We start from the raw sequence: 17,206 nt of genomic DNA on the forward strand, positions 1-17,206 counted from the left end.
TAGGTACTTGTTTCCTAGCACGGCCACAAATCTTGGCCATCGGGGGTAATTATAGTGGCTTGCGACGCGACCGACGCGATGCCCCCGATGTTTCCATTGAAATGCATTGAAAACAGTGAAAAATCGGGTCGGTCGCATCGTGTGCGCCTAAAAATGCTTAAATGGTCCACCCGCGATTTCCCCATAGGGAACAATGTTAAATGCCTCAATTTACCCGCGATGACCCCGATTTTCCATAGGAAACAATGTTAAATGGGTCAATTTACCCAAATCATCATAGGGAAGAATGGTAAATGGGCCAGAAAGCCCAAAAAAAACCCCTGACCAGTGAAATGTCCCCCCAAAAGTAGTTCACGCCACCCTGCGATGAACGTGAACCCGAAGCGAGTCTGCGAGGGGCGGCGGTACGCGTCCTCCGACCTTTTCATACCCCTACTATCCACTAGGGCGTGGAGTGAGAATAGAATAGTGTGGCGAGCGCAGCGAGCCACCGAGCCCGAAGCGTGGCGAGCGCAGCGAGCCCCTCGAGGGGACGCGGATACCTTCACAGGTAAACGCGTCCCTTTGCGGGCTTCACAGGTATCCGCGTCCGCTCGCCACGCTTCGGGCTCGGTGGCTCGCTGCGCTCGCCACACTATTCTATTCTCACTCCACGCCCTAGTGGATAGAAGGGGTATGAAAAGGTCGGAGGATGCGTACCGCCGCCCCTCGCGGGCTCGCTGCGCTCGCCACGCTTCGGGTTCACGTTGATCACGTGGTGGCGTAAACTACTTTTGGGGGGACATTTCAATGTTCAGGGGTGTTTTTGGCCCATTTACCATTGTTCCTATGATAATTTGGGTAAATTGAGCCATTTCACATTGTTTCCTATGGGAAATCGTGGTCATCGCGGGTAAATTGAGGCATTTAACATTGTTCTCTATGGGGAAATCGCGGGCATCGCGTCTAGCCCATCGCACCCGATTTTTTTGCGCATGCGATGCCCGCGATGGCCCCGATTTTACCCCCGATGACCGCGATTATGATCGTTGTGGCCGTGCTAGGAAACAAGTACCATATTATATACTAATTAAAAGTCTGTCAAATTGATGGCTTGGTCCCTATCTGCTCTTGCCTCCACTCTCTGTCTTCACAGCTCCCTCTCTCCATTATCGAGCTAGATTGAAACAGATAATTTTGGTTTCATTTTCTAAAGGTGCCCATACACGGTACAATTATTGTATACAATATCGCATCTCATCGCATCTCAGATCTAGTACAAAAAGTGCAGCACATACTTTTTGTACTAGATCTCATCTCATCGCAAAACCGAGATTTGTTGAGATGCAATATTGTATACAATAATTGCACTTGTATGGGCACCTTAAGTAATTTGGTCCATCGAAGTGGCTTCTAGTGGTCACTGGCGGTACTTCACCTCACTAAAATATTTAAAAACATTATTGTATCAATCAGATGTAATAAGCCTTGTGAAATGATAAAGTGGAAAGTGATAACACACCAGCCAATCAGCTCCTAACTGTCAATTTACAAGCTGGGTTGAATTTTTTTTTTACAATTGGACGCTGAATATTTTGCCAGCACATTATTCAGACAGTTCTGCATATTTTATCAACATCACAAACACGCTGTGTGATTTTGTGATGTTCTGGTCTGACCAGCTGATTAGCAGGAGTAAAGTATTTTTTTTAGAAAACTGTCCTTATATTGTGTTCTGTCTGGATTTGGGACATGAGAATGTACTCTAGGCCATTGTTTCTCATGCCCAGTTAGTAGTTATCCTACCTGTACTGACAATGGCATAACTAGAAATTTAGCGCCCCCTGACAAAAAGTGTCTGGTGTCCCCTGCCCCATACATTATATATATATTTTTAGAGGACCTCTAGCATCTGTCTCCTCCACAGCAGTGGCCATTTTTTTGCAGGGCATTATCATCAGATTCCATGAAGACAGATGGACCGCATCGAGTCGGGAGCGATCCTTTGGCCTTTTGATGACGACTCCCCCCAAGCCAACTTTGGACTAGGGTAGGTAGCATTGTTATGCCACTGGATAGGTAGATGTCCTCAAAGCATGAGGTGTGTGTGTGTGTGACTAGATTATGAACAGCAATGTGGTTTGTATTGATTCCTCACGATACATGGGATAAAAGTATCATGTTAATCAGGGTCAGATGTATCAATTTTCAAAAAGTGATACAATGGAGAGTGATAAACAGCTAGCCAATCAGCTCCTAACTACCATGTTACAGGCTGGGTTTAAAAAATGAGAGGTAGTAGTTGATTGGCTGGCTGTTTATCAATCTCCACTTTTTTTAAGCCTTCACGGCCTTATCTATGGGGAGTTTGTATGTTCTCTCCACATGATATTCCTTCAACTGTTCCACTACTCCCTTAAAGTCATTTGGTTACAGCCGTTGGTTGGGTTCTGTATCTGTATTCATTATATAATATAGCCTTGAGCCGGGACTGCTTGATTTGTTATTAGAATTACAGTATGGCAGCTAATTAGGTAAAAGTATCACTTGGTCCGAACCCCAAACATAGCAAATATTTTCACATGACAGCACCAAGCTGTAAATCATTTTCGGTATATGTTCCTATTATACTTGTTAAACAACACTGTCCATTTGCTTTCAAATAGTATTAAGTGTTACTGTGTAAACAGGGCAGATCGTACACTTCATTCACATACTGGGCCTGTTGCAGGCTTGCTCGCTATGCAGTGTATATTTGCCCCAGCTAGCATGGGGAGGGAATGGGTATGAGCACACATCTCCTCGCATGCGGCTGAAGGAGATAGGAATCATTTTTATGGTCACGACCATCAAAAGATTTCTCTCCCCTTTGGAAACAAGTTTTATTTCACATAGGGATGGCCGTAAAGGGGGCAGGCAGTGATGTGATGTGACGTCAGCCGCTTGCACTGAACAGGCATCGGCCCGCGTGCGTTCCCAAGGGAACATCTAGTGTTTCCATAGTGATGCCCACAAAACACTCCCAGTTCTCTGAAACTGTCTGCTGTATGGGGGCGGCCATCTTGTGGTGGTCCTCAGCAGAAGAACGGAGCCGCCGGGACCAGCGCGAAAGGTAAGGCTGCGGGGGATTGGGGGGGTTTGAATGGGCGGCGGGGGGCGCCCCCCCTAACGGCGGGGGGGGGGGGCGTCACCCAAAACGTAACTACGCCGCTGGCCTAATGCATTTCGGACGGATGTTCTTCATCAGAGGCTTGGTGACCATACTAATGGTGCTCTTTTTTTGTAAAGCTCTTAATTTACCGCAGTGCTTACAGGTGCATCTATATAATTTGCTCCCCCCCCCTCCACTCCAACCCAAGTTCACAATATGACAAATAGCAGTGGGTCCCATAGTCCTCAGGGGCCCCGCTGGAATGCACTTGCTGCACCTATGGTAGTTCTGCCCCTGACATCCGCAGTTCTAGGTGCCACCTTCACAATCTCCGTGAAATGCTTTTTTTGGGGCAAAATAGGCAAGTATAGTTACATTTCATTTGGAATTTATTGCATAGACATCACCTTTATTATCATCTATATAATGCTGAGTTAGAAGAAAATAAATGTCACAACAAATAGTTGCAAACAAATAAATGCAATATTTTAAGCAGCAATATGATCAATACTAAATTGAAAACATAATAAAAAAATAAATAAAAAATAAATAAATATATATTCGTCTCAGATTTGATTGCTATGCAACTTTTGCTAACCCATGTGCTATTTACATACAATCTGCACTATTTACGTACAATCTGCACCATCGAAGGGTAAATTGCCCCGTGTGTACACACCATAAGAGACACTGATACTAGTACGGAAACCTAAGCCAGATACTGAACATTATTACTTGTTGCACAACGCCACCATGTGGACAGTTTATAAATCACGCTAGTTTAGTGATAACTTTGGCCCTTATTCTGATTGACGCGGACTTTACCGCGTACTTACGGATCGCGTCTTTATGGCGTCTGCGCATGCGTGGAGAACGCTACGCGCATGTGCCACGCCTTGACTCGGTACCAGTTCGGCCAAATCCCGTCCAAAACTGTTCACCGCTATCAGTCGGGAAATAGGGGCGTATTATGGGCGTCATGCGGAATGACACATGGGCGTAGTTTCAAAGTGGGCAAAACGGGGCGGAAACATGGGCGGACACGGGGGAGTACACTTATGTTGGGGGGCGTACATTCGGAAACCACTCCGAATGCACGCGATCAAAAAGGGCAGAAATGTGCGGTGTCCACAAGTGTACTATTGCTTTGCGGACACCACTCGTTCATGCGGTAGGCGAACGTACGCCTAATGACTACAACCATTAACACCTGAACCCAATAGAATCTACTCCTTTACTCATTACTCACTAATAGGACGCTTGTCAGTGCTTTAATTGAAACCATTGCTGCTTCAAGGAACCCGTACTAAACACCCACATATGCTGTACTTGTCAGACACTTTCAAACTGCTAACAATGGACATGACAGAATATTAATACTAGCAATACACATGTGTATTTGACATGTACTCATGAAACCACACATTTTGGGAAAAGTAAACACATTTATTTATATTCATGCACTTACATTGCTGTAAGGGTTAATGTGTGCAATGCATGTGTTAGGCATGCTTGTAAGGATATATTGGCATCTAATTGATTCCAATTCCAAATAAGCAGTTTTTTATGAGGATAGGTAATTGAATAAGTGGGTCATGTGATGTATTGCAGAAGATACTTCATAGTGGGTTGTTTGGCGTAAATACTCCGCTTACGTGCGGTAGCACCGCTTGGCTCCCGTTCGGATGCGGTATTTCCGAGCATACTCTGTAATACTCTGTAATACCGTGCCGAATCGGAGTGTTTCTCCCGCACACGCATGCTTTGTATGTCGTCCGTAAACACGCCCTGTTCTTAAAGAGTGAGTCCGTCCGAATGCGGAGGACACGTGGGCGTTTCGACGGACGATGGCCGCATGCGGCAAAACGCCGTGGCGTGCGGACCGCTCCGTAAGAATGCGGGAATTTCCGCACAGATCAGAATAGGATCCTTTATGCTGTGTCTGACTGTAATGCTTTTATGTGTATGTTTTGCTCTCAATTGTGATCTAGGTGAATAGATGATAATATTTTTTCTGTGTCTTTTTGAATACGTAACTGGTGCTTATTATTACCGAATGCATCACCGCAGGTCTGTTGTGCTGATAATTATTGCATGTGTTGTGACATTGACCACGTTTGATTTTGCAGCGGTGACCAACTGATTCCTGCATAATAAATTATTTGTCACAATTAATTTGTGTAGCATTCTATTGTTGGCCATTCTGCCACATACTCCTACATGAAGAAATTGTAAGAGGTCCTGATCTGGCCATTTCCCCAGAGATTACAGGTATGACATCACATCAGCACACATCTACCAATACTTCTCCCCAGTGTTTCCTTTATAGTAAATAGGGCGGGATGTATTAAAATACATCGCCGCCCTTCGCGGCCACCACGCCACGATGCCACGAGTGTCTTAAAAAGTATAAGAAATCCTTGGTGGCGAGAGTCCAGTGTCACTTCACTTTATTATATATCACTGATTTTATGTATGAATTGGGGCGGCTTACTCAAAGGGGGCTCACAGGTTAGAAAGTAACAACATATGCACATGTGGATATAATTCGTAGTGATGGTAAAGCTGTGAACACACAGGCAAACATCGCTGGCAATATGGTCGCTGAGTGACCATATTGCCAGCGATTGGTGTGCAGCGGAGTTAAGTCACCAGGTGTGCGCTCCCGTTTTCAGCCCCCTAATGGTCACTGGTCGGAGGAGCATGCTCCTCCGACCAGCGACTTCTCCTGCCTCTTCGCCTGGCAATGTGTCATTTTCATCAGCGACCATGAAAACGGGACACTGAGAAATATGATTGCTGAGCAATATATTGACAGCAATCATATTGCTCCGTGTGTACACAGCTTAACTGTCTTGATAGAATTTCACTTTCCTTTATTATAAATGAAACCACAATGGGACTGGGGTGATTCATGTATTAGACTCACAATCGCAGTGTTGAAATGACACTTGCAAATACACACATACGAATAGCAGCGTGCTGTCACTCAAAGTTGCTTATATGGGTGCCGGACGGCTTCCCGACAGTCGGCATTCCGACAGTCATTCCTCCGATGTCGGAATCCCGACTGCTCCCTCGTGGGGGTCCATGACCCCCATAGATGGAGAATAAAATAGGTGGCGAGCGCAGCTCGCCACCAAGCCCGCAAGGGGCTTCATTGCGCTCCCCCCCCCCACTGTGCAGTCGGGATTCCGACGTCGGAGAAATGACTGTCGAAATCCCGACTGTCGGTCATTTATACCACACCCACTTATATTTATGCTTGAATAAGCAAGTGCTTCTCAGCTGGCAGTGAGGTAATGCCGCTGTGACTCTGGGCTGGTGACAGACACCGGGGTGGAGTGGGTATCTCTCCCCTCCACAATAATGATTGCTGCAATGGGTGGGTACTGGTACCACCGCTGTGACTCCAGGCAGATGACAAGTGCCGGGATCAGACAGACATCTCTCCCCTCCACAGCACTGATCCATACCTCCCAACTTTGGAGGAGTCGGATGCGGGACGTGGCCTAATTTGGGGGGGGGCGCGTAAACTAATTTGGGGGCATGCCGCTATGGGGGCATGACCCAGAGGCTCTGTGAGCCTCTAGCCATGCCCCCAGCCCCCTGTCTGCGGGAATAGACGCTGTGCGCATGTGCACAGCATTTATTCCCCGCTGCTTAGCAGCCAACAGGGGGGACTCCCAACAGCCCCCCATCACCGCGGGACACTGCCGACCGCGGGAGGGACAGCGGGACAGGCCCTGATAATCGGGACTGTCCCGCTGAAATCGTGACTGTTGGGAGGTATGCTGATCACCGCAGCAGCAGTACAGTGGCTGCGATCTCCCGTCTGCCTCTGGCTGGTGTACCGCTAAGTAGACTGGGTGACCTGGTTCCCTGACAGTCTGTGGACCGGGGTGGATATGTCCCCACTCTCCAGGTTACGCAGACAGTAGATTTAATGAGGCACAACAAATGTTAAGCTATACAGATCAAAATAATTTCAAATGTGACACTGGCACATGCTCGCCCACGTGAGAATGCCTTTTTTGGGATTGTGAGAGGAAACCGGAGTACCTGGAGGAAATCCATGAGAGTACAGGGAGAATATACAAACTCAACAGTTAGAGCCATGGTGGGAATCTAACCCATGACCAATGCTAACCATTACACTGTCTGTGCTGCCCAAGAAATCGGAGATATATACATTCAAATGGAACTAAAGTGCCATTTTCCTTCATTGGTTATAAAGCACATTAATCCCTATGGCTACATGCATTAAAAAAAAAAAAAAAAAGAACTCAAATATAATATGTCCCCCCTCTCCTCAGTGTTTCCTTCATAGTAAATAGAGAGTGAGTCATACTTGCCTACCCTCCCGGAATGGATGGTATGCTCAAGAAATTGGAAAGGTAGGCAGGTCCCTGGCAGCCCCCCCCCCCCACAAAGTACATGAGTCATGCTGAATCGCATCATTGTCGTGCCCCCCCCCCCCTCATATAAAGTGCCTGTTTTTACTGTGCCGATTAGCAAGGGGAGGAGCCACAATGATGCGACCTTCCAACCACCGCCATGATAGACCTATTTCCACATCAGCCACGCCCCTTGAATGCCAATCAGGCAAAAAAGTCAGCATGCTTGGAGCGATATGTCATCACTGTGTTGAGTACACCAAGTATGGCCTATGGAAGATTACTGGAATCTTCACAGGCTTGAGGAAGTCACCAATATTTCAGGGGGTCTCACTGACATTCAGAGAGACTCAGCAAGTACTCATTCTTATTTTCTTTGTTTAATTGATTAGTAACAACAAAAACAGCAACTTACTTATTACATTTATTTCTGTGGATCTCTTGATTTATATTCTTTTTTACCACTCTTTCTTAAGCTTCACTTAAGCTACAGGTATCTGTCTCATTGACATTGTGTGTACATTATACGTGTCCCATGACATATATTACTCATACATACGATCTGAGTGATAGCGATGCTGTGTCGCAGGAAGATGCAGGCTGTTCCAGCGAGACTCTGCAGTGCCGCAAAGCTCTGCAGTGGACGTGGCCAGCTGTCCACAATCTCTGCACCCAGGTCAGAGGGTGAAAGAGGTACGAGCTGCAAGTGGGAGTGTTTCCCATCCTGACGGGAGAGAAAACAGAGGACACTCACTAAATGACTTTGTCACTGTGTATGACAATCCTGATCAATAAAGCTGTGATCCAGACAAAACGCTGTAGTCCAGGGCTGGCCAAACCGGTCCTCGAGATCTACCAAACGGTCCACGTTTTCCAAATCACCTAGCTGGTACACAGCTGTAGTCATTAGTAACTGTCACATTTCAAACTTGCTGCATTCATTCCTACTATAGATCCACAGGTTGCCTGGAAAACATGCACCGTTGGTAGATCTTGAGGACAGGTTTGGCCACCCCTGCTCTAGTCACTTAAATCTGTAATGAGCCCTTTTTTTTTATTGTTTCTGAGAAAACACGAAAATGAAAGAGGTGGAAAGTTGTCTCATTTTTTTTTAACCCTTTGAGTGCCCTGTGAGAGTTCCCCAAAAATATCCGCTAGAAACCCAGCGTTGCTCACAGCGGCTGTTAGTGTAAATAAATACAAATACAGCCAAGTCAATTAATTGATGTTTAGTAAAATATTGCACCCCAAAAAAGAACAGTCTCTGTGAGCGGCGCTGGCTTTTTTTTTTTTTGCGAATATTTCAGGGTTGCCGACCCTCCCGGAATTTCCGGGAGTCTCCCGAAAATCGGGACCCCCTCCCGGCCCCCCGGAAGGGTGGGCAACCCTCCCGGATTCAGGGGGGACCCCCGCTGTCCCCCGGATCGCGGCATTAAAATGCCGCAATCCTCGGGTCTCAGAGGAGGGGGCGGAACTAAAACGGCACAATCGCGTCATTTTAGCCCCACCCCCTCCACGGAGATCCGTGAATTCCATGCTTTACCAGCATGGGGGCGGGGCTTAGTGATGTCACTCGTAAGCCCCGCCCCCTGAGCGGCTGCTGAAACTCTCCGGGCTTCTCCCGGAGAGGAGAATCTTAAAGTTGGCAACCCTGGAATATTTTGAGGATTTCTCATCTTGGCGCTCAAAGGGTTAATGACCAGCATAACAGAAAAGTAAATAAGCCTGTGCGTTTTAAAATGAGAAAAACCCCATCTACATGTACAGTACTGTATTGTACGGTACTGTAATGCAGTGGTATTTGAACGGTAGCACTGTACATGCTGTGGAACTACACATGCCAGTATGACCTCCCACTGTTTTTTTTAACATGTCCTAATAGCAAAACTGTGCAAGGGCATGCTGGGAAGTTTAAGGTGGCCATACACACGCAGATTTATCTGCAGATCTGTCTGGTTGGAACAAAAACCTGGTTATGGATGAGACCAAATGACAGTTGACCATTTGCTTGGTAATGCTGGAAAACTGACAAACTGTCACTCCATGTTTTTGTTCCAACCAGCCAGATCTGCAGATAAATCTTACTAGTGTATGGGCACCTTTAGTCTACAGCAGCCGGAGTGCCGCACAATGCCCACCCCTGCTCATAATGCCCACCCCTGCTCATAGACATGAACTACAGTTTTCTATTATCAGGGATTGCAAATCATTTCTCACTGCTGTGACCATAACCTGTTCTCATGTCATTGGGTTCAGGATTTTGACATTTTGTTTTACTTTTCCTGCAATCGGATATATATTTTAAATCCAGGCCTGATTTATGGGGTACGCTCATTAGGTTGACCCTATTGAGGTCAACATGCATTGGGTAAACACCTGAAATAGGTTGACATTGGTAAGATCGACACAAGCATTAAGTCAACATGGGAGGGTTGACAGTCAAAAGGTCTGATAGGTGGTATTTCATTCCCTACCACCCACTTGTTCAGTGATGGCTAACCTTGACACTCCAGCTGTTGTTGAACTACACATCCCAGCATGCCCTGCTACAGTTTTACTATTTGGCCATGCTAAAACTGATGCAAGGCATGCTGGGATGTGTAGTTCAACAACAGCTGGAGTGACAAGGTTAGCCATCACTGCACTAGGGCATGGTAGGAGAATAAAACAGTGTGACGTGTGCAGTGAGGCACCGCGCCCGCAGCATGGTGAGGGGACGAGGAACACTTAGACAGTCTCCATGTTGACAGCGTTCACATTCGGGGACCTTTTGACTGTCAACCTTCCCATTGCCGACCTAATGCCTGTGTCAACCTTCCAACTATTTATATTGTAAGCACAGGGAGAATATACAAACCCCACACAGACTGGGCCATGGTGGGGATGGAACCCGTGACCTCAGTGCTGTGAGGCAGCAATGCCAACCATCCATACTGCCCCCAAAGAACACGGCTCCTATATACAGTATGTTCAGTTGTGAGCAGGCGTGGATAAAAGTAGCTAGGCTGACACCCAATAGGTCGATACCATCAACATTGACAAAAGTTCGACATCCACTTGTCGGCATTGACAAAAAGTCGACATACACACGATCGACGTTGACAAAAAAGTTGACATAAGGAAAAGGTCTACACTTGAAAATGTTGACATTAAGTTTGTACTTTTTTGGGGTAAATCCATGTCGACCCTTTCATGTGTCGATGGATGCGATGTCGACCTTTAGTAAATATTTATCTAGTGCATGTCGACCTTTTGTCAGTGTTGACTATTGACCAACCATCCGGTTACCATGGTGAGCACAGATGAGCAGGAAAATAAATTGGCAGCAGTGTCACCCAATTCCAATGCTAGTACCCATAATGCAGTACAAATCAGATGTATCTGTAAAGGAGAGTGGCTGACTTGCTTTTCCTTGACCGTATTTTACTGAACTGACATTTTACCACCATTGATACACCCAGGTCTCCAGTAATGTGTGTTGAGTTTTGGTTGGCCACAGGCTATTCTGTCAAAGAAAATGGATGACCATCAATAGTTAAAACCATCGATGGTCATCCCATGACATGGAGCATAGCTCCACCCCAACACCCATGAAACCCCCCCCCCCCCTCCCACCATGTTTTCGTTGTCCCACAGGCTATTCTGTCAAAGACAATGGATGACCATCAATAGTTAAAAACATTGATGGTCATCCATTGCATAGTATGCCACTATCGATGGCACGTTGCCCTATTGCCATGGCAACCATCAATGAAATGGCAACAATGGCCATCCTTACCATGAATTCTAGGAACTCTTTACATGCTGTGCAACATATTTACTGACTTTTAGACAACATGACCCAGGCGGTGGTCTGTCAGCATGGCCCATGCTGTCCAAAGCCATTCTAATACCCCTTTCAGACAGAAAAAAAGACCCGGGAATTTCCCTGGTCAAGGAGTGTAGACCCGGGTTTTTTTTCTGTCTGAAAGGGTCAACCCGCGTCTAAAATGCCAGGGCTTCAACCCAGGAATTTACCTGGGTTTTTCCCGGGTCTGTATTCCAAAAACCCGGGTCGCCGGCTGTCTGAAAGGAAACGACCTGGGTTTTTGGGATTATTACACATTGTTAGGCACGGATTGGCTCTCCTGGTGGGGTGCTGGCTGATTGGTTGTGAGGATGGGTCTCTCTGATTGGCTGGGAGGGCATGGCAATGGGGCTGGGCTCTGAGGTCATTAGGGAGCTGAAGAAAGGATAGCATGGCTCACTGGAAGAAGCAAGAGTTGAGAGCTGCTGGCAGTGAGAGGGGAGGAGGATATCGGCAAACAGATGACTGGGACAGTCAAAGATGCCACAGTGTACTCAAACATTGCAAATTTATTGACAGCCATGTGAGGTAATATGTACTATGTCATGCCATGGTTAATGCAATGCAGTGAGCAGTCACCACCCACTTTTGATGACCTCATCTCTGTGTGCCTTTAAAACTGTCCTTTTCTTATGACACGCAGAGTTTTGCAGGAAAAATCCGGCTTCTGTGTGAAAGGGGTCGACACGGGAAATACCCGGGTTTTTGCTCCTGTGTGAAAGGGGGTCAGCACCTTGCTGCCTAGTTCTACCCGGGTTTTTGTATCCGGGAAATACCTGGGTTTTTGGGATTTTTCTGTCTGAAAGGGGTATAATTAGCATTTTACAGCAGTGGCTGTCCTTGCATCAGCCCTGGGCATGATGGAGAGTAGGCCACTCTTTGGAGTTTGGGAGAGTGCGCTTAGAGAGTTGGCAACTGCTGCTTCAACACAGAGCTGTGGTTTCCCTCAAAGGGCGGATGGCCAGGCCAACTTGGGACACAGGTGCTGCTATTTATGCACATTGCACAACATGGCTACAAGTTACCTTTGTTATGCATTCAAATGAACTAGCATCTAACTTTAAATTAGGCCCACATGGTTTGTGCTTCAACTTACACTGACAACTGATCTAAACAGGAGTTTGGGCATATCAGTATGTGAGGTAGCTCTATGTATCAACATTTAAGTTATGGCCTGATTCAGACGTGTTTGCAAGGTAAACACCACCAAACGCACGCCTCCAGCCTTCAGTAAGCTCCGTACACATGGTGAGATATTGGGGAAATTTACTAAGACTACGAATACGACGGCCAATGGTCGATTCGTAAATAGGGCAGATTTACTAATCTGTGATATTTACAGATTCCCATTATGCAGATGGTGTAGGCAAGCGTATTCTGCCGGATCCGTATTCATATTTAGCGGCCGTATATAAATACAAATACGAGTCGGCAGCCTGCACAGATCAGTCAGATCTGTGCAGGCTGCAGGCCCAATGAAGGGGTCTTCCCCTCCAGAATTTATCTGCCCAGGCTGAAGCCTGGAGCTGTCGCCGATGCCCCTGGGCTTTGGGCACCGGGCAGATGTTTGTGTAAAAAACAGAAAAAACTATTGTGTATTGTTGTGGAACTATGAGTCCCAGCATTAAAGGGCCCGCTGGAACTTGTAGTTCCACAACAGTACAAATAGATAATTAAACACACACACACTGACTCCATTAAAGTATAACTTACTAAATACAGTACATGCCTACAAGGACCCAAGAGGAAGTGATGTACGCCGAAGGACCCTGGTGAGTATGGTTTCCTTCCACAGGGACCCCAGATGGATAACTACAGGACCAGCGGATGGACAGATACCTACCTATGTGTCAAGGTAGGTAAGTATCTGTATGTATGGGCTATGTACATAATAAAGTTATACTTTAATGGTGTCAGTGTGTGCTTATTTATCTATTTGTACTGTTGTGGAACTACAAGTTCCAATGGGCCTTTTAATGCCCTGCATGCTGAAACTTGTGTTTCTCCAAGTCCCTGCATACGGGACTTGTATAGTTTTTGGTACTTGTGTACTTTCACGGCTCCCATCGCATGCCATCGCATGCCAAATGTAGTGGCATGCGATGCGATACGATTTTTGCAGTTTTTAAGCATTTTTATGAAAAATCGCCGGCGTGGAGTTGAGAATAGAAAGTGTGGCGAGCGCAGCGGGATGCGGACACCTGTGAAGCCCGCGAGGGGACGCGTATACCTGTGAAGGTATCCGTGTCCGCTCGCCACGCTTCGGGCTCGGTGGCTCGCTGCGCTCGCCACACTTTCTATTCTCGACTCCACGCCGATGTGGATAGTGGGGGTATGAAAAGGTCGTAGGACGCATACCGCCGCCCCTCGCGGGCTCGCTGCGCTCGCCACGCTTCGGGTTCGCGTTGATAGTGGGGGTGGTACAGCCTAAAAAATGACATTTGGGGGCCATTGAACATGTTTGATATTAATTTCAAAGCATTTGGATGCATTTATGTTAAAAATCGCATGCAATCGCATGCGATCGGATCGCATGCAATGCGATTTTTTACTATACGATGGACATCGTGGGAGCCGTGATTGTACACAAGTACCTAGTTTTTTTTACACAAACATCAGGTAAATTCTGGAGGGGGGGACCCCTTCATTGGGGGAGTCCCTACTTCCGGTCAGGGGGTAAATGCTTTGGCCGTATGCATTCGTATTTGTAAATACGAATACAAATTTGCCATGAATACGAATACGGATTCACATATTTTTGGCATAGTAAAAGCCGAAGATGTGCAAATTGGGTCATTTTTAAGCATGGGGGCGGGGCTTAATGACATCACGTTCAAGCCCCGCCCTGATCTCCTGCTGAATGTCTCCTCTCTGGGCTTCTCCCGGAGAGGAGATTTAAAAAGTCGGCAACCCTGATCTAGTAAAAATCTCCAGCCAAAATCTCTCAGTGTGTACACCCCTTAAGTAAGCACGGATGAGTGATCTATCCCGCCCTCAGGTCACATGTACCAACCACTTGCGGCACATCCCGCCACATATAAGATGTTTTGCTCCTGGGGTTTGCGCATGTGAAGGGGCTGAACTCGGCCTGCTATGAGGGGGGTCTAAATCGCCCCTCTGAAGTTCAATGCCTGACCAATGTTTGTACGATGTTTCGGTTTCTGCATGCCAGTGATGGGTGTGAGATGCCAGCAGTGCGTCTCTATGCACAAGCCGGTGTATGAGTCATTAGCATATTTGCGCAATTGGAGAAATCAATTTTGCAAATGAATTTTCCGTATATTCCTGAATCACCCCAAGTGTTCACATGATTTTAACATATTTCTTTATCTCTGAACTACTATTTACTAAGATGTGTTTTTTGTGTAGTCGTGGAGATGTTTCCCATAGCAACCATTAAAATTCTAGATATTATATTCTACATACATAAATATTAAGTAAAATCTGATTGGTTGCTGTGCGGACAACATCTCTACTTCTAAAAACCCGCACTTTAGTAAATATACTGTCCCCTGCTGTTACTGCCACCTGTGCTCGTGTCATGACCTCTCGGACAAACTTGACAAAGTCACATTTATTTGCTCTACATGCCCTTTGTCACTTTGCATTGCAAACATGTCTGTCCTGTTCCGGTACCTTGTCCTCCAACCGCTACACCCTCCTCCCATTCACATGCTCTGCCCCAGATCCCATTCACTCTTCCCCTCGCACCCCCCCCCCTCGTACCTGGCTGGTCTTCTTCCGCTGAGTTTTAGTGCAGTTTCCCATCTCTCATCTGTGATTTCATTCTCTGCTCTAGTTTTTGTCACTTGTGACTGCGGTTCACGCCATGGATGCATATATCTAGAAATATGGATATCTATGTGCCTTTGTGTAAAATATAGGTTGTCTACAGATATCTCTGGATGCGTCTGTTACCTGTACCTATGTGTGCCGTTATAGGAATGCCTCAGGGTATGATGTTACATGTGTGTGGATATATCAGGCTGTGCATTTCTGTCTCCGTTCAGTTATGAGGGGGATAAACCCTGCTGCCAGGGATTAAAGATTTCAATGAGAGAGAGAGAGATTGCCCTGCGAGAGAACAGTAGGATACGAAGAGAGAGACAGTGAGATGGAATGGCACAAAAGAAACTATAGAGAGCGGATGCATCATTTATGCCATTTAGAGACAATATAAATAAAAAAAAAAACAGAATATTTCTATTCAGAAGATGGTGTCAAAGAGAGATGCAGGGAAGTAAAGATCAAGAGATAGATGATAACAATACACAAAAAACATGGAGAAAGTAATGTAAAGGCCCCCATACACTAGGGCGACTTGTCCTTAGGACAAGTCGCCCCCGACTTCCCCCTGAGCTTCCCTGGCTGCTCCCCGGGGGAGCTTGATTAGATTGGCACTTGATGTGCCATTTTTTACATGTGATAAATCGTCTCGATTTATCACATGTAAAAAACCCGGGGAGCAGGGGGGGGGGGGGGGGCTACAGAGGTGGGAGCAGGGGGGCTGGGGACGCTGCGGGGGACACGTCTGTGTCCCCCGCTGCTGGGGACGCTGCGGGGGACAGCGTCTGTGCTGCGAGGCGGTAGAGGGAGCAGGGGACTGACAGACACAAGGGATACGATCATTAAGTTGATCTATATTAGGTCGACATACGTTTGGTTGACTATTGTAGGTTGATGTGGCTTAAGTCGACACATGGAATAGGTCAACATGACTAGGGTGGACAGGGTTGGGAGGTCACAAGCATTAGGTTGACAATGAGAAGGTTGAAAGTCAAAAGGTTGACACAAGTTTATCACTTTGAGTCGACGTGCCGACAGGTGGTATTTTATGCCCTACCATCCACTACGGCGCGGGGGAAGACTATAATAATGTGCTGGGCACAGCTAAGCCATGCGTGGGGACGCAGTACACTGATACAGTGTCCGCGTAGACTATGTCGATATTCGGGACAAAAACTTGAAAATCTTAAAAGCACTTAAAAATGAGGTGGCTGGAAAAATGTCTGCCTGTTTGACACAGAACGAAGAGACAAAGAGGTGGTTAGATAACATAGGTGGAGATGTAGCAAACCTTCAAAAGAAAACAATGGAGAATTTTATGTGTATATAAACCAATTAGATCCTTCCTATTGTTTAGTACATTCTAGAAAATGATAACGAGAATCGGATTGGTTGATATGATAGACTTGCTAATACCATAGAGCCCCAATGAAGGTATCAATCATATTTACTGATGTTGCTACTCCCTCCTGCGGGAGGAGGAAGCCTGGTATCTGTATTGGGGGTGTGACTGGCATTATGGTGGGCGGATTGTGGGTGTGGCTATGTAAAACAGGCACTGTATAGTACGGGGCGGGGCTACAATGATGCGATTCAGTATGCCTGGGTCGCCCTGGGCTTGCCCATGTGTGCCTTGTAAGTGGGTGGAAGGAGGGGGGTGGTGCGGGGTGTTGGGGCATGCAAGGCACTTGCCCATCTTTCCCTGGGGCCAGGAGGGCCACCCCATTTTTAGTACCTTCCAACCATTCTGGAGGTTAGGCAAGTATGCATCAAATGGATGAGTAATGTATATGGGTGAGATGTGTGTAGACACGGAAAAGGGTGAAAAGGGAGGCGATCAGTAGTGAGTTTAGAGTTGAGGCCTACTAAGCACAGAACTAGTGTTTACACTAGCACCCTGCACCTTTAAAAACCCATGCAGTTCCTCTTTCCTGCCTAAGGTGTTGCTGTTTGTTATTGTGTTTCTAGCACAATACAGACCAGACTGTATTAGAAGCACCAAAGTAGGGCGCGACACCCCAGGCAGGAAAGAGGAACTGCAACGAT

At 46.6% G+C, this 17,206-nt stretch overlaps 1 protein-coding gene across 2 annotated transcripts in view; it reads right to left on the bottom strand.

The window, feature by feature from the left end:
- The window catches only part of LOC146006934 (calcium-binding protein 2-like), a 43,461-nt gene that overhangs the window by 14,592 nt on the left and 11,663 nt on the right, over positions 1 to 17,206 (bottom strand). Inside the window, exons 1-2 of one of the 2 annotated variants that reach the window (XM_083145370.1) lie at positions 15,101 to 15,389; positions 8,087 to 8,251 (exon numbers count right to left, since the gene is read on the bottom strand). The exons of the other annotated variant lie outside the window; for it this stretch is intronic. Coding sequence (XP_083001496.1) covers positions 8,087 to 8,251; positions 15,101 to 15,142 — 207 coding nt within the window. The 5' untranslated portion in view covers positions 15,143 to 15,389. Of the gene's footprint in view, positions 1 to 8,086; positions 8,252 to 15,100; positions 15,390 to 17,206 lie in introns of those variants that run through there. 2 annotated transcript variants of the gene reach the window in all.

This window comes from Crinia signifera, chromosome 6 (genome assembly GCF_055691185.1).
Source record: "Crinia signifera chromosome 6, ASM5569118v1, whole genome shotgun sequence".
NCBI lineage: Eukaryota > Metazoa > Chordata > Amphibia > Anura > Myobatrachidae > Crinia > Crinia signifera.